Source organism: Engraulis encrasicolus, chromosome 3, assembly GCF_034702125.1.
Source record: "Engraulis encrasicolus isolate BLACKSEA-1 chromosome 3, IST_EnEncr_1.0, whole genome shotgun sequence".
NCBI lineage: Eukaryota > Metazoa > Chordata > Actinopteri > Clupeiformes > Engraulidae > Engraulis > Engraulis encrasicolus.
The window spans coordinates 20,071,097-20,088,599 of record NC_085859.1 but is presented as its reverse complement, the minus strand read 5'-3'; the positions used below and the strand labels follow the sequence as shown (position 1 = coordinate 20,088,599).

The following is a 17,503-nucleotide window of genomic DNA, read 5'->3' as shown; positions in this document are numbered from 1 at the left end:
AGGAGAGGAGAGGGGAGGAGAGGGGAGGAGAGGGGAGGAGAGGAGAGGAGGCGAGAGGAGAGGAGAGGAGAGGAGAGGAGAGGAGAGGAGGAGGAGAGGAGAGGAGAGGAGACGAGAGGAGAGGAGAGGAGAGGAGAGGGGAGGAGAGGGGAGGAGAGGGGAGGAGAGGAGAGGAGGCGAGAGGAGAGGAGAGGAGAGGAGAGGAGAGGAGAGGAGAGAGGACAGAAGAAAAGATAAGGGGGAGGAGAGGAAGGAGAAGAGGAGAGGAAAAGGGGAGGGGAGAGGGGATGAACAGATAGAGGAGAGGAGAGGAGAAGACGAGAGCCGAGAGCAGGATGGGAGAAGAGAAGAGAAGAGAAGAGAAGAGAAGAGAAGAGAAGAGAAGAGAAGAGAAGAGAAGAGAAGAGAAGAGAAGAGAAGAGAAGAGAAGAGAAGATGAATGAAATGAGGAGGAGAGCAGAAGATGAAAGGAGAGGAGAGGAGAGGAGAAAGGGGAAGGGAGGAGAGGAGCAAGGAGATTAGAGAGGAGAGGAGCAGAGACAGGAGAGGAGAGGTAAGGTGAGGAGAAGCAGAGCAGAATTAAGAGGCATTCATCATAAAAAATGACAAGTATTCTTTCTCACCATTAGAAACCACACACACGCACACACACAATATTGAATTGAAAGAAAAAGAAAAATGAAAGCAGTCCCCAAAAAAATACAAATGCTTTCAAATTGTGTAATAGCCATGTATTAAAATCAATGTTTTTTCCAATCCTTTGCTGCTCTTTGAAAATGTCATCCACTGCAAAAATACCCCCTTATTTGTCAAAATTGGCTGTTTAAGGCTTCCGACATTCATCACGGATATCGTCGTCTGGAAAGGACCATCTTATCATTCTCCGAGCCAGACTCCGTACCGTTCGTGATGAAGCTTTCTGTGTTTCTGCCCACAAGCTCTGGAACAGTCTACCTCCCAACATACGGCAAGCCCCCACACTAGCTACGTTCAAGAAGCACCTTAAATCCCATCTATTCACAGAGGCATATGGACTTAAACCACACTGGCCCTTTCCCCTCTTCTCATACTGTCCTGCCATAATGAAGGCGCAAAAAGCCCATAAAACATCATTTTAAAAAAAGGACTTGAAAATGCCACTGACTTCTCGTTCTCAATGGCGGACACGTAGGTTGTCTGGAACTGGCCGGAGTTGAGCAGTTGTGGTGTGGTCGTGCCCTGAAAGAGCAGCTCCTCCTTGGCCATCTTCACCAGTATCAGACGCACCAGCTCCCCCATGTACATCCCGCTGATCATCTTCTCAAACCTTACAGAGACACGCGGAGAAACAGTGAGGAACAATACAGAAACATGCAGAGAATTACAGGGGATTCAAACCTGCAACCCTCTGATCAAAAAAGACTAACCTCCCTAACCTTTCAGAAATCTAAGGAGAAGCATGAGGTGGGGTTGCAGGTATGACATCACGTTGGGGGAATTCCCCCAGGATTCTAAGGTTCTACATAGACTCCTATGAGCCTGCCGAACCCCCAACGTGATGTCATAATAGTATATTTTCTAAAAATGATTCACCTGCAACCCCACCTTTAACTCCCATGTTCATCCCACTGATCATCCTCTCGAACCTTTCAGAAACTCTTGGAGAACCAGTGAGGGACCTTGCAGAAACAAAAGGAGAAGCAGCAGCGAGGGCCGGATAACCCATGTACACGATTGCCCCACTGATCATCTAGAGCAGGGTTTCCCAAACTGGGGTGCGTGCACCCCTGGGGGTGCGCGGCCTGCCATAAGGGGGTGCGCGAGCTGAATAGAGCAATGGCGGATATGTGTGTTTTTATACAGCATTAATGAACATTAAGTAGTTTTTAATTGTATGGTGAATTGTATGCTGGAAGGGTCCATTGGAAGTGTATAGTGTCATAGTATGTCATGCATCAAGTTACATTGTAATGAGGGCATAAAAACCCTTGGGTCTATTGGGAATGAGGATTGTCCAAAAGGACTGCATAATGTGCGGTGATGTGCTATCCCATAGCGCAAAATATTTGCTTAGGGGGTGCGCGAACCACATTAAAATGTACAAGGGGGTGCGCAGGGAAAAAAGTTTGGGAACCCCTGATCTAGTCAACCTTTACAGGATCGTATACAGTATGTACACGTATAAGGAGCACTGGAGTGCTTTCCTCGCTGTAAACTGGCAACCGCAGTAAGTTCCTAACTGGTTAGCAACAATGCTTTTGGGAAACGAGATCTTGGTTAGGAACATTACAGAAACATAGGGAGAACTAGGGCTGTGCAATATATCTAATATGTATCGCAAAAACAAATGTCATAAAATCAAGTTGAAACAATTGTTTTGTCATTTGTCTATACTGCCAAAAGGTAGGCTACAATATGCGCAATACATTCCCCTCTACTTGAGCCAGTGTGAGTGCAGAGCAGACTTGCTAACCAACACTCTTGCAGAGCACCACTGTGTGTTTCTCTATGGCTCTCCACTCACGCTGCTGAAAGGAGGGAAGATTGTGAATTGATTGGCACAATTTTCCTTAAAAAACAAAAATGTGATATCAATATTGACAGAAATAATCGTGACATTGATTTTTCCCATAATCAAGTAGCCCTAAGTAGAACATTGATAACCAGCTCGGCAATGTACTTATATTACGTACCACTGTTCATCTTCTCAAACCTTTCAGAGAGCACCAGTGACAACAGACATCCTTCACTGATAAGAGCATGTCTAACATGTTAACAAGACGCCACTACATTAGGCTATTGCCTGAAGTGATAATGGATTTTGAGTGCCTACTGACCGCATGTAGGTTCATCAGAGTAACAAATGGTCACATACGGCAAAGTTCAGAGCCAGTTATGAATGTGAGAGGTTTGCAAGTAGTAAGCACTTTACTTCCGAACAACACTGGTGCTTGAGCAGGCCAATCATTCTGGTTGGCCTGAAAACAGCATCAGTGGATAATAAACTCCCATTTCCTTGCTTGTTTACCACCATTTCTCCAAGGAGGGTAACCCATATACAATCTCCGAGGTAACCATAGCAATGCCACTCTTCATCAGGGCCCCTGACCATAACAGAAATTTGGAGCTGAGCTTGTCACTTAAGTTACAGTTACTTGAAAAGTGGAAGAGACGCACGTATACCACAACATCCTACAAACCCCAACTCCGATGAAGTTGGGACGTTTGGTAAACAGTGAATAAAATCAAAATGCTATCATTTTCAAAACACTCAATCTATTCATTAGATGGAGAATAGTGAAAAGACAACATATTAAGTGTTAAAACAGAGAAAAAATATTGTTTTGGGGGACATATGTACTCATTTCTAATTTGAGAAATCCAACACGTCTCAAAAGAGTTGGGACGGGGACAATAAATGGCAGCAAATGTCGAGGAAGACTAAAAACAAAACAAAAGACAAAACTTAACAGTTAAATACATTAACCGATGAGATGATTTTATATAAAAAACAGTGTTAATTCCTATCTTGGACATGATTTCACCAGCTTAAATGGTGGGTGTATTCCTTGTCATGTTTTGCAATGTTTTCCTTTCTGTAGTGCTTACAGTGTGACAGGTCTTGACCAAAAACCCACCATTTTATCACATGCTGGTCCTTATGATGGAGCCAAACTGTTAAAACATAGTAGAGAATGCAATTTGACCTTACTATGTGGCAGTAATCGAAGATCTCCCTTCAAAATATCATGCATGAGTGGCTTTTCATGCTGTTTAAAACCCATTTATACCATTCAGCACTGTATTTAACTCTACAGATGAGTGAGAACATCTTAACCAATGCACTACTGCATCCGCATGCCATCATGGAGGCTGACTTTTGAAGCTAGCACTAACACAAGTTGGATGGTCCATTTTCACTGTAGCACAGGATGTGCAATGCTCTATTATTGTCAAAAAGAATGGACTTCTACAACTTCTGCTGACTTCTGTAAGCAAAGGACAGTTTCCCATGTCTTCTGGGTCTATTTCAAGTGAGCTCAGGTGCTTAGGAGAATGTTAAACCCCTGTGTCATTTTCATGCATTAAGCATTCTTAATATGGTCAATTTTCAATAGCTCTAGCACTCCAGGAATTAGAGTGAGACTACAGCCAATACAGCTCCAGGCCTTTTTATTAGAATACCATGAAAAAGTCGATTTATTTCCATAATTCCATCAATAATGTTAAACTGTCATGGATTGTAGATTCATGGCCCAGTTTTTTAACTATTCCAATCATTTTTTTTTTTCTTTTTATATACGTTGGCCTTCCAGCTCAAAAAACCCATGAATTGGGGAATTCGCATTATTAGAATATTGTTATAAAATCACATTTTTCTTCATCAAAATTCGGGTCACATTAAATCAGCTGAAATTTGGTACTTTCTACATAACATGCAATGGTCAATACTTGGTTAGGACATTCTCTGTCTTCATAATGGCCATGATGCGTTTAACATTGAAGTCAATGGCAAAAACAGTGCATGGGAGTTATGGAAGCCCAGATATCCTTGATGCTTTGCTGTCAGCTGTTCTTGTTTGTTGACCTGGTGTCCCACACTTCACTCTTCAATTTACCCCGTAGATTTCCATGCCACATTTTGGTGTTAACTCACCAGTTTAATTCTAACTAAACAGAAATAAAACCCCATTCATTTTCAATGGGGTTTAATTTCTGGTTATTTAGAATTAAACTGGTGAGTTAGCGCCAAAACGTGGCATGGAAATCTACAGGGTATATTGAAGAGTGAAATGTGGGGCACCAGGTCAACAAACAAGAACAGCTGACAGCAAAGCATCAAGGATATCTGGGCTTCCATAACTCCCATGCACTGTTTTTGCCATTGACTTCAATGTTAAACGCATCATGGCCATTATGAAGACAGAGAATGTCCTAACCAAGTATTGACCATTGCATGTTATGTAGAAAGTACCAAATTTCAGCTGATTTAATGTGACCCGAATTTTGATGAAGAAAAATGTGATTTTATAACTAATAATATGAATTCTCCAATTCATGGGTTTTTTGAGCTGGAAGGCCAACATAAAACACAAAATAATGATTGGAATAGTTAAAAAACGGGGCCATGAATCTACAATCCATGACAGTTTAACATTATTGATGGAATTATGGAAATAAATCAACTTTTTCATGGTATTCTAATAAAAAGGCCTGGAGCTGTATATATTTCATGATGTCATGAACCTATACAATGATTTTATTAACAAAAATATGTCTTATATACACTCAATCGTGGTAAATCAAATGGAATTCAAAAATGTATGTAATAACTATGGTAATTATTCCCTTTGCATCTTTAATTCTGAGTGACTCAGCCTCTCTGTGATGATCTTATACCTGGACACCTATATTGTCCGTCAGTACAATTCATTTTGAAATGTTCTTCTTTGTTGTTTTATCTTATTTGGATGTTTACTAAATTTCACTGATCCCCGTCCCAACTCTTTTGAGACGTGTTGGATTTATCAAATTAGAAATGAGTACATATGTCCCCCAAAACAATATTTTTTCTCGGTTTTAACACTTAATATGTTGTCTTTTCACTATTCTCCATCTAATGAATAGATTGAATGTTTTGAAAATGATAGCATTTTGATTTTATTCACTGTTTACCAAACGTCCCAACTTCATCGGAGTTGGGGTTAGTAGTTATTCTTCAACTTTTTTTTAACACATGGAATTTAGGTAGTAAAGGAAAGCACTCTCACATATTTAGTGGTAAATATCACATATTTAGTGGTTAATATGGCCCAAAAACGTTACAAGCTGAGCAACCCTTCTTCAGCGCATACAAGTTTGTTTGTTTGTTTGTTTTATTAGCTCCCCATTAGCTTTTGCTTTTAGCATTAGCTATTCTTCCTGTGGTCTTTCTCAAAGTAATATCAAGCAATCCTTTACTCAACGTTTTCCCTAGCACTTAAGGTGGCCACCTTGACAACTAACACGATAAATCGTATTGCAAATGTAATTTTTTTCTAAAATCGCTTTGCAAAAATGTACAAATATATTTATTTTGGGGAGCTTTGCAATACTGGCTATCCCTCCCCTCCAACCACCTTGACAAACACACGCTCTGTCTACTTTGTTCAACTTACAGTTGCTTGCCGGGGTTGAGCGATCCGGCGTCGATCTCCTGGTCGTAGGAGGTGCGCAGGTCATCCAGCGCCCCGTCGTCCCCGAAGGCGCCCCACTCCAGGTTGACGCACATGCGGCCCTCGTCTCCCTCCACCGTCTGCAGGTTGCGCATCTCCTCCATGTAGCACGCGTTGGTGCCAGTGCCTGTGGACACCACAAAGTGAAAAAGTGAAAAAGTGAAAGCCCATTGGGAAACTCCAACTCCCATTGTCATTGTGACACAGCACTCCACAGCACACAAGTGAACACTGCACACTGCACACAACGAAATTGCATTTATGCCTCACCCGTGCAAGGGGGCAGCCCTCAGTGGCGCCCCATGGGGAGCAGTGCGGTGGGACGGTACCATGCTCAGGGTACCTCAGTCATGGAGGAGGATGGGGGAGAGCACTGGTTGATTACTCCCCCCACCAACCTGGCGGGTCGGGAGTCGAACCAGCAACCTCTGGGATGCAAGTCTGACGCCCTAACCGCTCACCCATGACTGCCCATTACATTACCACATAACCACAAACGACACAACACGACTGACAAATCATGGCAAAAAAAAAAAAAAAATTCGGGCCAAATATCGCACCGTGCATGCCTGGCAGAGATTTTAAACAGATGTATTCATATAGCTTCATATACAGGTAGTTCCACACGGCTTAAAGCAACACTAGGTACTGGAGGATTTCTATCTCCTCTGTGGTGCCTGTAATAGTGGACGCTACGTGACTACACAACCAGATACACAGATTGTTAATAGATGCATTTCATATAGTTTCACACAGTTTGTTGTGCATGTGATTTTTGTGATTTTCAGGTACGTTCATTTTCAAGGGTTTCAAGGGTTCATTTTTACCACATTAATTTTCAAAGGTTTGGTCTTACTAATCTGAAATGGCTCTCCAAAGGCGTCAAGAAGGAAACCTTTATGAAGAAAAACTTTGCCAAACTTACTTTGTAAAAAATTACAAAACAGTTTTTTTTAACATCCATGTAGCAGGCATCGGCACCCATGTCTGTGAAGTGAAGAACTGCCAAGATTAAAGTAACACCACATACTTTTTGCTTCCTGAGGAGCAGAACTTTGCTTAAAGTGAGATTTAAATAGATTTATGTATTCATGTGCTGTTCAAAAACAAATGACATTTTTGTCAAAGCACCCTCTATAAGCACCAAAAACAGGCTGTTGGGAGGGTGGTTCAAAAGTACTCAATGCTCACTCGACAGTGATGGAAATTGGCACCAGCCAACAGTGAAATTCTCATTCAGCATCACAGTCAAATAACAATTTTGTATGTAGTGGCTGGTGAATTTCAGCATTTACAAACATTTGCTTCCACCCCTGCCATGTGGTCTATTGTTGAGAGAAACACATGGAGCAACGTATTGTGGATATCGCAAGACTAGGGCTGAAACGATACACTCAACTCACGGTTTGATTCGTGTCACGATTTTTGACCTACGGTTCGATACACCCCACGATTGCTGAAATGTATCTCATTTGAAGCTTGAAAGCACCATTGTATCATATGGTTGTTTTCTGGACTGAAGGATAACAAAACTCTGAAAGGAGAGTATTACGATACTGTCTCCTTACATCATGATACGGTATCGTGACTCTGAGTATCACGATGTTTCGCTTCGATACGATATCGTTACAGCTAGGGTGACCACCTGTCCGGACTTGGGCCGGACAACCCCGCCCCTTAACTATCTAACCTAGCGTCCTTGCGCAGTACCCGTGGCTTCAACTGGCTGACTCCCCGCCTTCGTGTCACTCCCCGACTTTGTGTCATTCTAAACAGCAGGCTGAAATCAAGAAGCTGCGCTGCCATCTTACCTCGACTAACTTAGCCGCCAAAAACAGTTTTAGTTGTAAAACAAGATGTTTTGGGAAGGATTTTCGCATTTCATTACACCTACCTCTCCACTCCGATAAAGGAGTCATCAGAACCACTAATTTAACGTTGTATCAGAGAGGGTAGAGTAGGATACGATAGGCAATCCCTCCGTTGTAGTCTGTATTTATTTCATCTTTTTTCATGCATGCATGATGTGTATAGTAGCCTATTTGATGTACTTTGCTGAAAGTAAAGGTCAGGAGTGTGTTTATCAGCGGTGTTTTAAGACGAGATGCGGACGCTTCTGTCAGCATTTTTCCCCCTGCAGACGCTTGGATAACCATAGCAACAGCACGAGCTCAAAATACAGAGAGCGCCCGTGCAGAAAGACGCTTTCTTTGCCCTGGTTGAAAAGTTACGAGAGCCCTCGTTGTAAATGCATTTAGCGGACAAACTTGCTTGCAGTATGCGTTTCCAGTACAGCAATACAGTTAATTTGTTGTGCGCAGTCTGAAGTAATATCTGGAGTAACATGGCGGCCCCAGATATCGGAAACACGACCGTCTGTCAATCTAGTTTGTGTCAATGACGTTGCCTCGTATATCGAGGCCATAAGCACAAGGCGAGGAGGAGAGGAAAGACAAAGAGAGGGACACACGAACGTCGTAAACAGGTCGTAAAATCGGACCGATGGCCACCCTAGTAACAGCCCTACTCAAGACATAAAAAAACAAATGATCTCTACAGAGCACAAAAAAATGGAAGCGGGAGAGCGACAGTTCTAAAAATCAAGTTTAAAGAGGGGACACCCGAACAATTCATCAGGTGTGCTACAATGCTACAGAGGGTATTTTCAGGAGGGTCCCAAGCCCCAGTCTGATATAAGTTCCTTAACTTTACCATGAACTTCCTTGACCTAAAAATAATCTGTATGCCCTTGACTTCCTTTGTAAGGAAATGCAATGTCCAAAATAACGATTGGGGCGCATTTAAAACCAAACCAAATCCAAAACATCCTCCATTGATTCTAAGGTCTTCTATTTAACTGCCATGACTAGGCAGATTAAGTACAATTATCTTTATGAAGTGCATGTTTTTGCACGATGCATTCACAGATGATATCGTTTCACTACCAGGTGTCAAATCAAATGACTTACATGGACCCGCATAGGGTGATAATGATAATCCCAGGCTTTACATACAACAAAAACACAACAATTCCCTGACTTTCCCTGACTCAACTAATATTTCCTCAATCTGATATTCCCTGATCCATGGGAAGACTTGCTTCAGTGAGCGAGGCTCAACGTCTGCAAAGTCAAGCGCATGACTCACCCACAATGAGGCCAATCTCGCAGTGGTGGTCGTCATAGCCGCATGTCATCATCGTGCCGACCGTGTCGTTGATCACAGCCACAATGTCAATGTCAAAGTCCTGAGGAACAGAGAGGAGGAGAGCAGGCTTAAGTCAACAGGGAGTTCATTTCATTTTTCCATCTACTGTATGCATCATTACCTTCATTAAGTGTTCGGCTGAAGGACAGACAAAATGTGTGTTCGAGATGTGAGGAATCAAATGGAACGTCTGGTACGAAAATTAAAGAGGAGCTGAGTTAAGTGCATGAAGAGAGCCCTTTGGTATCTTAAAAGTGCCTCTTGTGCCATGGGGTGGGGTGGGGGGGTCAGAGACGTCTGAAATCTCATCTTCTCACCAGGGTTGCCAGATGAGGCTGATGATTTCCAGCCCAATAAATGCTCAAAAAACGCCTGCAAGCACAAAATCCCGCCCAATTCTATTGACTTCTATGGTAAAAATTGGGCTGGTTTTTCTGCTAAATGCCATTTTTACCCGCACACAGCCATTCTAAGCAGCCCAATTGGGAAACAGCCCAATCTGGCAACACTGATTCTCACCCCTCTCTTCTTGATTGCGGCTCTCAGCATGCCGACGACATCGTTGCCCTCGACACCTCTCGCCCTGAAGCCCTTGGTCCATGACACCAGAATACTCTGTAATATAATAACAGAGACAGAAGTGAGGGGCCAGTTCATTCAATGATCATACAAAGAAACGTAATGCTAGCATTAATGTTCTGACATGCAGTACAATCAGAGGTTCTGATTTTATACACACATATGTGAGGATTTGTACTACTGCTAAATTATTAGCACACAGAGAGAACTTCCAATTAGCACACTATTCAGATGTGCATTTTAGGGCTAAAGCATGTACACATCACTGAATGAAACAGATAAGACTATACCATCTCTGAACCACATGAAAATTGTGAAATGTTTAATTGAAATGAAACCTCTCTCTCTCTCTCTCTCTCTCTCTCTCTCTCTCTCTCTCTATCCTAATGATAAAATTTAGTTAAAAGGCTGCATTTCTAACGTGATAAAGCGTTGTATGACTTGAGGATTTCAGCCCGCAGTTCCTCTGAGCACATTCCCCATCACAGCTCGTCTTGTTTGTTTGTATACAACTAATTCTTAAAGTAGCTTTAATAGCAATGGTGACGGACACACATGACAGCCATTTCCCTTCATCTGTGTGCAAATTATCCTTTTCCATGCAGTTACATGATGACTCCTGTCAATCATTTGTCCTTCTTTTCTTTCACCAATAAAAGAATCTAAAGAAAATATATCGAGCTTTTTATTTTCCTCCTCGTCCAGCCTCTTATTCGTGTCACTATTGATTGAAGAAAACAATCCATCCAGCCTACACATTTGTCACAAGCACACTAAGATTTATTTCTGACTCACAAGAAATGTGCATTGTCGTCAAACACTTGATAAAAAAGGCACGCCCTTTCATGCTGCTGGCTTTCCACCTATTGATGGATCATGCACCATGGAAGGAAAAAATGTCACAGGCTGATGGGGTACTGATAACCTCCTCACACGGATTTTAATCATTATCTATAGCAGGGGTGTCAGATTCAAATTCACAGTATGGGCCAAAATCTAAATCTGGGACGAAGTCGTGGGCCAAACTCAATACAAAAAAGTACTGAAATTGTGCATGTGCGCACATGCTTACAATACTCAAATGCGCACATCTTAAACACTCAATCCCAGCAGATGTTGTAGGTCAAATGTGCCTGCACAGTCTGTTGTAAATGAATGGAAGACATCACTGATGCACTTGCATGTGACGCCCAAAATGTCATGTTCAAGTCATATTAAAATACATGAATGTGTAGGGGGGCCAACCGTATTGCACATTTGAAATGACCTCACGGGCCAAATAAAATGACTCAGCGGGCCAAATTTGGCCCCCCTGGCCTGAGTTTGACACCCCTGATCTATAGTATACAAAGAAAATAAAAAGCCGCAGTGGGCCCTACCACTGCTTAACGGTAGGGCACTCATCTGCTACGCGGCTGACTCCGGCCAGGGTCCTTTGCAGACCCTTCTCAGTCTCTCTCTCTCTCTCTCTCAAACTGTCACTAATAAAGTCACTTTTTTTTTTTTTTAAAGCAGCAGTTGTCTTCAGAGCGGTTAATTGTGTTGTCACCAAGCAGAACAAAAAAACAGACCAAACACCACACACCTCAACAGATCTTTGTTAGTACCATGCAAAGTGCATCATCAGGCCCCAGACATTCACAACAGACCCTAGCACCATATTAAGTACACCTGACTGCCACATTAGGGCTGTCACAATATTCAATATTCAAGTCAATATACATGTATATCGTACAATACCTTTTTGCAAGCATAATAACGTTTTTGGCCATGATAAGTTACATCTGTGTGCTTCTTTGTTTCTCTACCCAAGAGACTGAATACCGATAGGCGATTTTCACTAAGCGCAACGGCGCTTAAACATAGGTGTACTTTTGATTTTCAGTCTGTCTGCCTTATCTATCTATCCATTCCACCTACGTATTTATCTAGCATCCCTCTTCTGCGACGCTTTCAAAATTCGAAAGGGTGTATTCGCATTTTTATCCCATTATCAAAAATGACCACAAGAACGACAATATTATCGTTTATCGCAATAATTTCTTGGGCAATTTATCGTGACAGCCCTATGCCACACTAGACCCCGAACCATAGTCACAGCGCACCACCACACCAGACCAGACATCCACAACAAACCAAAGCAACATACAGAACACCACCACACAACACCTCGGGTATCCTCAGCAGACCATAGCACCACACACACCAGCACAACAGCTGTCAGACCTTTCCACCACTCTCTGCTGCTCACCTCATCACCTTGCACCATACACCACCACACCAGACCACAGACATCCCCAAAAGATTGTCGTACCATACACCACCACTAAACCATAGAGTCTGAAAACTACCACCAGACCGCAGACGTTCCCCACTACTCCTACCCCTGTACTGCTGCTGCTGTTGTTGCTGCTGCTGTTGTTGCTGCTGCTGCTGCTGCTCACCTCGTCTAGTTTGGTCTGCTGGCAGGGGAAGGAGAAGGTGAAGCCGAGAGGAAGCTTCTTGTCCTTGATGCCCAGCTTGGACAGGAAGTTAGCCAGGCACTCTGCGATGTGGTCGAAAAGCTAAGGGGGTGAAGAAAACATACAATACAATTAACAAGACCTTTAAATCGCAAAAAAAAATGAATGATGAAAATTTTAGAATAATTAACTGACTATAAATGAATGAATTATAGATGATTTGACATCAGGCTGCCTTGTTGTTTGGAATAGTAGAATAAAAACGTGGCTGAATACAATATTTGCTAACTACTCGTAAAAAGTGATAGCAAAGAATGGGACGCTCTCAGAAGCCCAGTAAATTCCTGCGTGGAACTGTCATAGGATTGCAACATATCCGGGTAAGAAATTTGGGGGGAAAGAAGAGCAGCTCAGCCATGAAGGGGTAAGGCCACGTAAACTGATGGAGAGGATTAAGCGGATGCTGAGGCACATAGTGAAAAGAGATGGTTGACTTTCTGCACAGTCAACTGCCACAGAGAACCAGACCTTCTCGACCGACATCAGTATGTGACCTCACCAATGCGATTTGGGAAAAATGGTCAAAATTCCTGCAAACACACTCCTCAACAACAGCTGCAGCTGATATCATATTGATCCCTATGCGTAAGGAATGGGATGGCAGTTAAGTTCATATGTGAGTCAAGGCAGGTGAGCGTATACTTTTGGTAATATAGTGTATGATGTGTACAACAAAGTATAAGCTATTAGAACAATGGAATGAATGACTGTTTATGTTTTTATATAGTGAGAGACAAAAGTCTATTCTATTGTATTACTCTGCAGCAATAACTTTTTGGGATCATATTTGGAGCATATCAACATGATTTTTATGTGTAGTGTGAGCAATACAAGTCCATGTTGAAATTGGCAGGAATTCTCCTCTAAGTGCTTTAGCAAATTGCGCCAACCTCCTATAAAAACGCTCTTATAGAAGTGCAGTGAAAAAAGTAAATTATTACTATTACAAGAAATTGCATACCAATTCATCATGGCATTATGTTTAAAAAAAAAAAAAAAAAAAGTCACCGAGCACCATGTACCATAAGCCACAAAGGAGAGCCAGCCTGGAACCCAACTGCGACTTAAAGGGACAGTTTGGTCAATTTCAACATGCAGTTGTATTGCTCACGCTACCCTTGACTTGTCAGTACCTGGTGATGCCACATTTTTCGGCTCAGCCCTTTCCGAGATATGAGCAATTCTAATGGGGGCAGCGTTTGTTTACATTTTTAAAAAATGAAACATAGGCCAACTCCAAATATTTTCCCAAAAGGTACTGCTGTTTGCTACTTGTCTGCTGATGTTTTATAACCTTTTGGATGTTTTTGGGAATAAATAAAAATGTTTTTTTGAAATGTAAACAAAGAGCTGCCCCCATTACAATGATCAGGATCTTGGAAACGGCTGAAGAAGAAAAAAAAATCTCAGGCACTGACAAGTCCAGGGTAGTGTGAGCCTTACAACTGCATGTTGAAATTGACCAAACTGTCCCTTTAACAGCAGGAAGGCTGCTATGAGTCGAAATAAGACAGAGAATGTCTCCTATCCACACAAAAGATTACTGCCCCTACCACTGCACACTGAGTCCAGTGGGGCATTCACATTTTCAAAGGGCTTCAGAGGGGGGTATGCGAGTCATGAACCTTTTCAAAAGGACCACCTGGTGTTGGAGCACACGGTGGCATGTGGACTGGCACAGTGCGTGTATGCTCTTTATGGCAGGAGGATTAATCTGAGGGGAAATAAATCGATAGTGATCAAGCAAATGGCTGTGAATTTCTGTTTGTACAGTTTGTAATGCTATTAGTTCTTATTTCACAGTACACGTTTACTTAATATTCCATGCATTCCTGTGTGCGTGTTCATGTAAAGACTCTTTACAAAAAAGTAGAATATCACAGAAAAATGTATTCATTTCTACAAGTCTATCCCTATTCACTTCTACTACGAAACCTGGTTTAATGCCCATGTCATCACACCACTTGACTGTGGCTGCTGCTTGCGGTATTGCACAGGGGTTATGGAAGCCAGATGACCTGTTAGCTTTCAGATGCTGTCAGAACTTTGTTTTTGATTATAGTTTCTCTTGACAGTACCCCATACTACCAAAGCACCAAAACCTGGTCATCTATGAGACATAACCAAGAGGAAAATGAGCGACACCAGACCCAAAAAACAAGAGCTAACAGCATAAAATATCATTCCATATTGGGCTTTCACATTTTCATGACATTATGGAAATTAATCAACTTTTCATTTTTTTTAAAGGGTCAGTACTACATACAAGCACACTAACAGTAGCACATGTAAAGTCATTCGATTCTGCCCAGTCCTGTCAATGAAATGCCATTTAAAATTTCAGTTCATTCATTCCCCCATTCTTGTGACAAGAAAAAATAAATCTATTTCGGTCAATATGTAAAAATATCAAAAGGGTTTTTTTTTCTTCTCGTTTTCTTTTGCTGTATATATCACCCCATCCCTGAGCCAGGTTACCTCAGAGCCGTCGCCCCTCATCAAGTCCTCTGGAATGGCGTAGATCTGGTTCTCCATCTCCACCTTCTGCTTCCCGTTGGCAGACACCTTCACCAGAAGCACCCGGAAGTTGGTGCCGCCAAGATCCAGCGCCAGGAAGTCGCCTTGTTCTGTTGGAGACAAGGCATGAATAAAGTAGAGCGGAGCAGGAGGAAACAGTAGAGTAGTAGTAGAGTAGCAGAGTACGAGTAGAGTAGAGCAGAATACATGGAGTGAGCACGGGGGCTCCGCAAGGCTGTGTTCTCAGCCCCCTGCTGTTCACGCTGCTGACACACGACTGCACAACGACCCACAGCACTAACCATCTAGTGAAGTTTGCGGATGATACAACACTGGTGGGCCTCATCACCAAGGGCGATGAGACTCACTACAGAGAAGAAGTAGACCTGCTGGCCAGATGGTGCAAAGACAACAACCTCCTGCTGAATGTCAACAAGACCAAGGAGATTGTTGTCAACTTCCAAAGGGTCCAAAAACAACTGCCACCACTGACCATCGACGGCGATGCTGTGGAGAGAGTGAGCAGCACCAAGTTCCTTGGAGTGCACATCAGCGACGACCTCTCTTGGACCACCAACACTACATCACTGGCGAAGAAGGCCCATCAGCGTCTCTACTTCCTGCGCAAACTAAAGAAGGCAAGTGCTACACCCTCCATCATGACAACATTCTACAGAGGAACCATAGAGAGCGTCGTGTCCAACTGCATCACAGTGTGGGGAGGAAGCTGCACGGAGAAAAACAGGAAGACACTCCAGCGTGTTGTGAACACAGCGAAGAAGATCATTGGAGTACCACTCCCCTCCCTGCAGGACATTTACACCACACGCCTCACCCGGAAAGCACTGATGATCATCAAAGACACAAGCCACCCTGCACACAAACTGTTCAGCCTCCTGCCCTCTGGAAAGAGGTACAGGCGCCTCCGTTCCCGTACCACCCGGCTGGCGAGCAGCACAATGCACCAAGCGATCAAGATGCTGAACACTCAACCCACTCTCCCTCCACTGTCAGCCTCTAGCCAGCAAGGCCACTGACAACCCCCCCCCCCCACTGTCAGCCTCTAGCCAGCAAGGCCACTGACAACCCCCCTCCCCATCCCCCACCACCATATCTGCGACTGAACATTCCACCTGCACTACTATACTTGTGACTGAACTTTCAACCTGCACTAACTCAAAACATGCACACACACACACACACACACACACACACACACACACACACACACACACACAAGCACACTGCACTTTCTGCACTAAACCCAACATACACACACTGACACACACACACACACACACACACACACACACACACACACACACACACACACACAGACACACGAACACACACACAAGACGCACACCGCACCTTCTACCTGCACTAAACACATACACACACACACACACACACACACACACACACACACACACACACACACACACACACACACACACACACACACACACACTGCTGCTGGTGTACTTGACAGACCTTTTTATATTTATTTTCTTCAAAATGCTACTATTACCATGTCAGAACGCTATAAAGGACTTTTTTTAGGAAAAGCACAAAAACACAACAAATACCTCTTAATGTATGTCCTCTACAAGTCTTCTGTTGTCCAGTCTTGCACTTTAAATGTCTGTATGAGCACTGTCTATGTCCATACTGTCTTAAGTCCATGTATAAGTACTGTCTATGTCTATACTGTCTATGTCCTTACCTTAATTAGTCTATGTCTGTATGGGAAAGCAAGAAATGTAATTTCAAATTCTTTGTATGACCAGTGCATGTAAAGAAATTGACAATAAAACCTACTTGACTTGACTACTTGACTTGAGTGTAGAGTAGTAGAGTACTCTACTCTGTACAACAGAGCATGTTGCATGTCAGGTGGGGTATTCTTCTCGAACACTACTCTACTGCTTCTTTATTACAATTAATTTCAACCTTTAAGTCACATTATCTCTTTAACAACTTAAGAACGAGACACCAAAATTCCAGGTGATGTTCATGACTATCCATTTTGGATTTGAACTTTTCCCCCGGTCAAAATTAAATGTTTTAGACACATTCTCAAAAATCAGTGATGAAATGCTTGCAAAACACTGTGATGCACCCTTGCTGCTGTAATGGCTTTATAGATCCCTTTACTCTGCGCTTGTCTGTGTACCAATAGCTATATAGCTATATCCACTTAGGTAAGTCGCGTTGCATAAGTGTCTGTTAAGTGTCTGGCTGGCTGACAAGTGGAGTGTGCCAGCATGCAGACACTGTAATATGTCGATAATGACTCACGTCAACAGGCTGTGAAAACACATAGGCCTTGACTTGGCAGCAGAACATTGCAACAAAGTCTGATTAAGAGCCTTTTCTGTTTATTGAAAAATTGATGGAAATCACAAGTCGTTTAGAAGTTTCTGTCCCAGACTCAAAACTTCTCTTGAAGGCCTTTGCTTGACCTTCCAGAATGTATGAAGA

General features: G+C 42.8%; 1 protein-coding gene across 3 annotated transcripts in view; it reads right to left on the bottom strand.

Annotated features, from left to right (window-relative positions):
• Positions 1–17,503, bottom strand: part of hk2 (hexokinase 2) — a 47,156-nt gene that overhangs the window by 24,282 nt on the left and 5,371 nt on the right. For 2 of the 3 annotated variants that reach the window (XM_063194946.1, XM_063194945.1), the window contains exons 3-8: positions 14,981–15,129; positions 12,425–12,544; positions 9,921–10,016; positions 9,342–9,441; positions 6,138–6,321; positions 1,145–1,306 (exon numbers count right to left, since the gene is read on the bottom strand). In XM_063194946.1, coding sequence (XP_063051016.1) covers positions 1,145–1,306; positions 6,138–6,321; positions 9,342–9,441; positions 9,921–10,016; positions 12,425–12,544; positions 14,981–15,129 — 811 coding nt within the window. Of the gene's footprint in view, positions 1–1,144; positions 1,307–6,137; positions 6,322–9,341; positions 9,442–9,920; positions 10,017–12,364; positions 12,404–12,424; positions 12,545–14,980; positions 15,130–17,503 lie in introns of those variants that run through there. The other variant, XM_063194947.1, reaches the window with a different exon arrangement.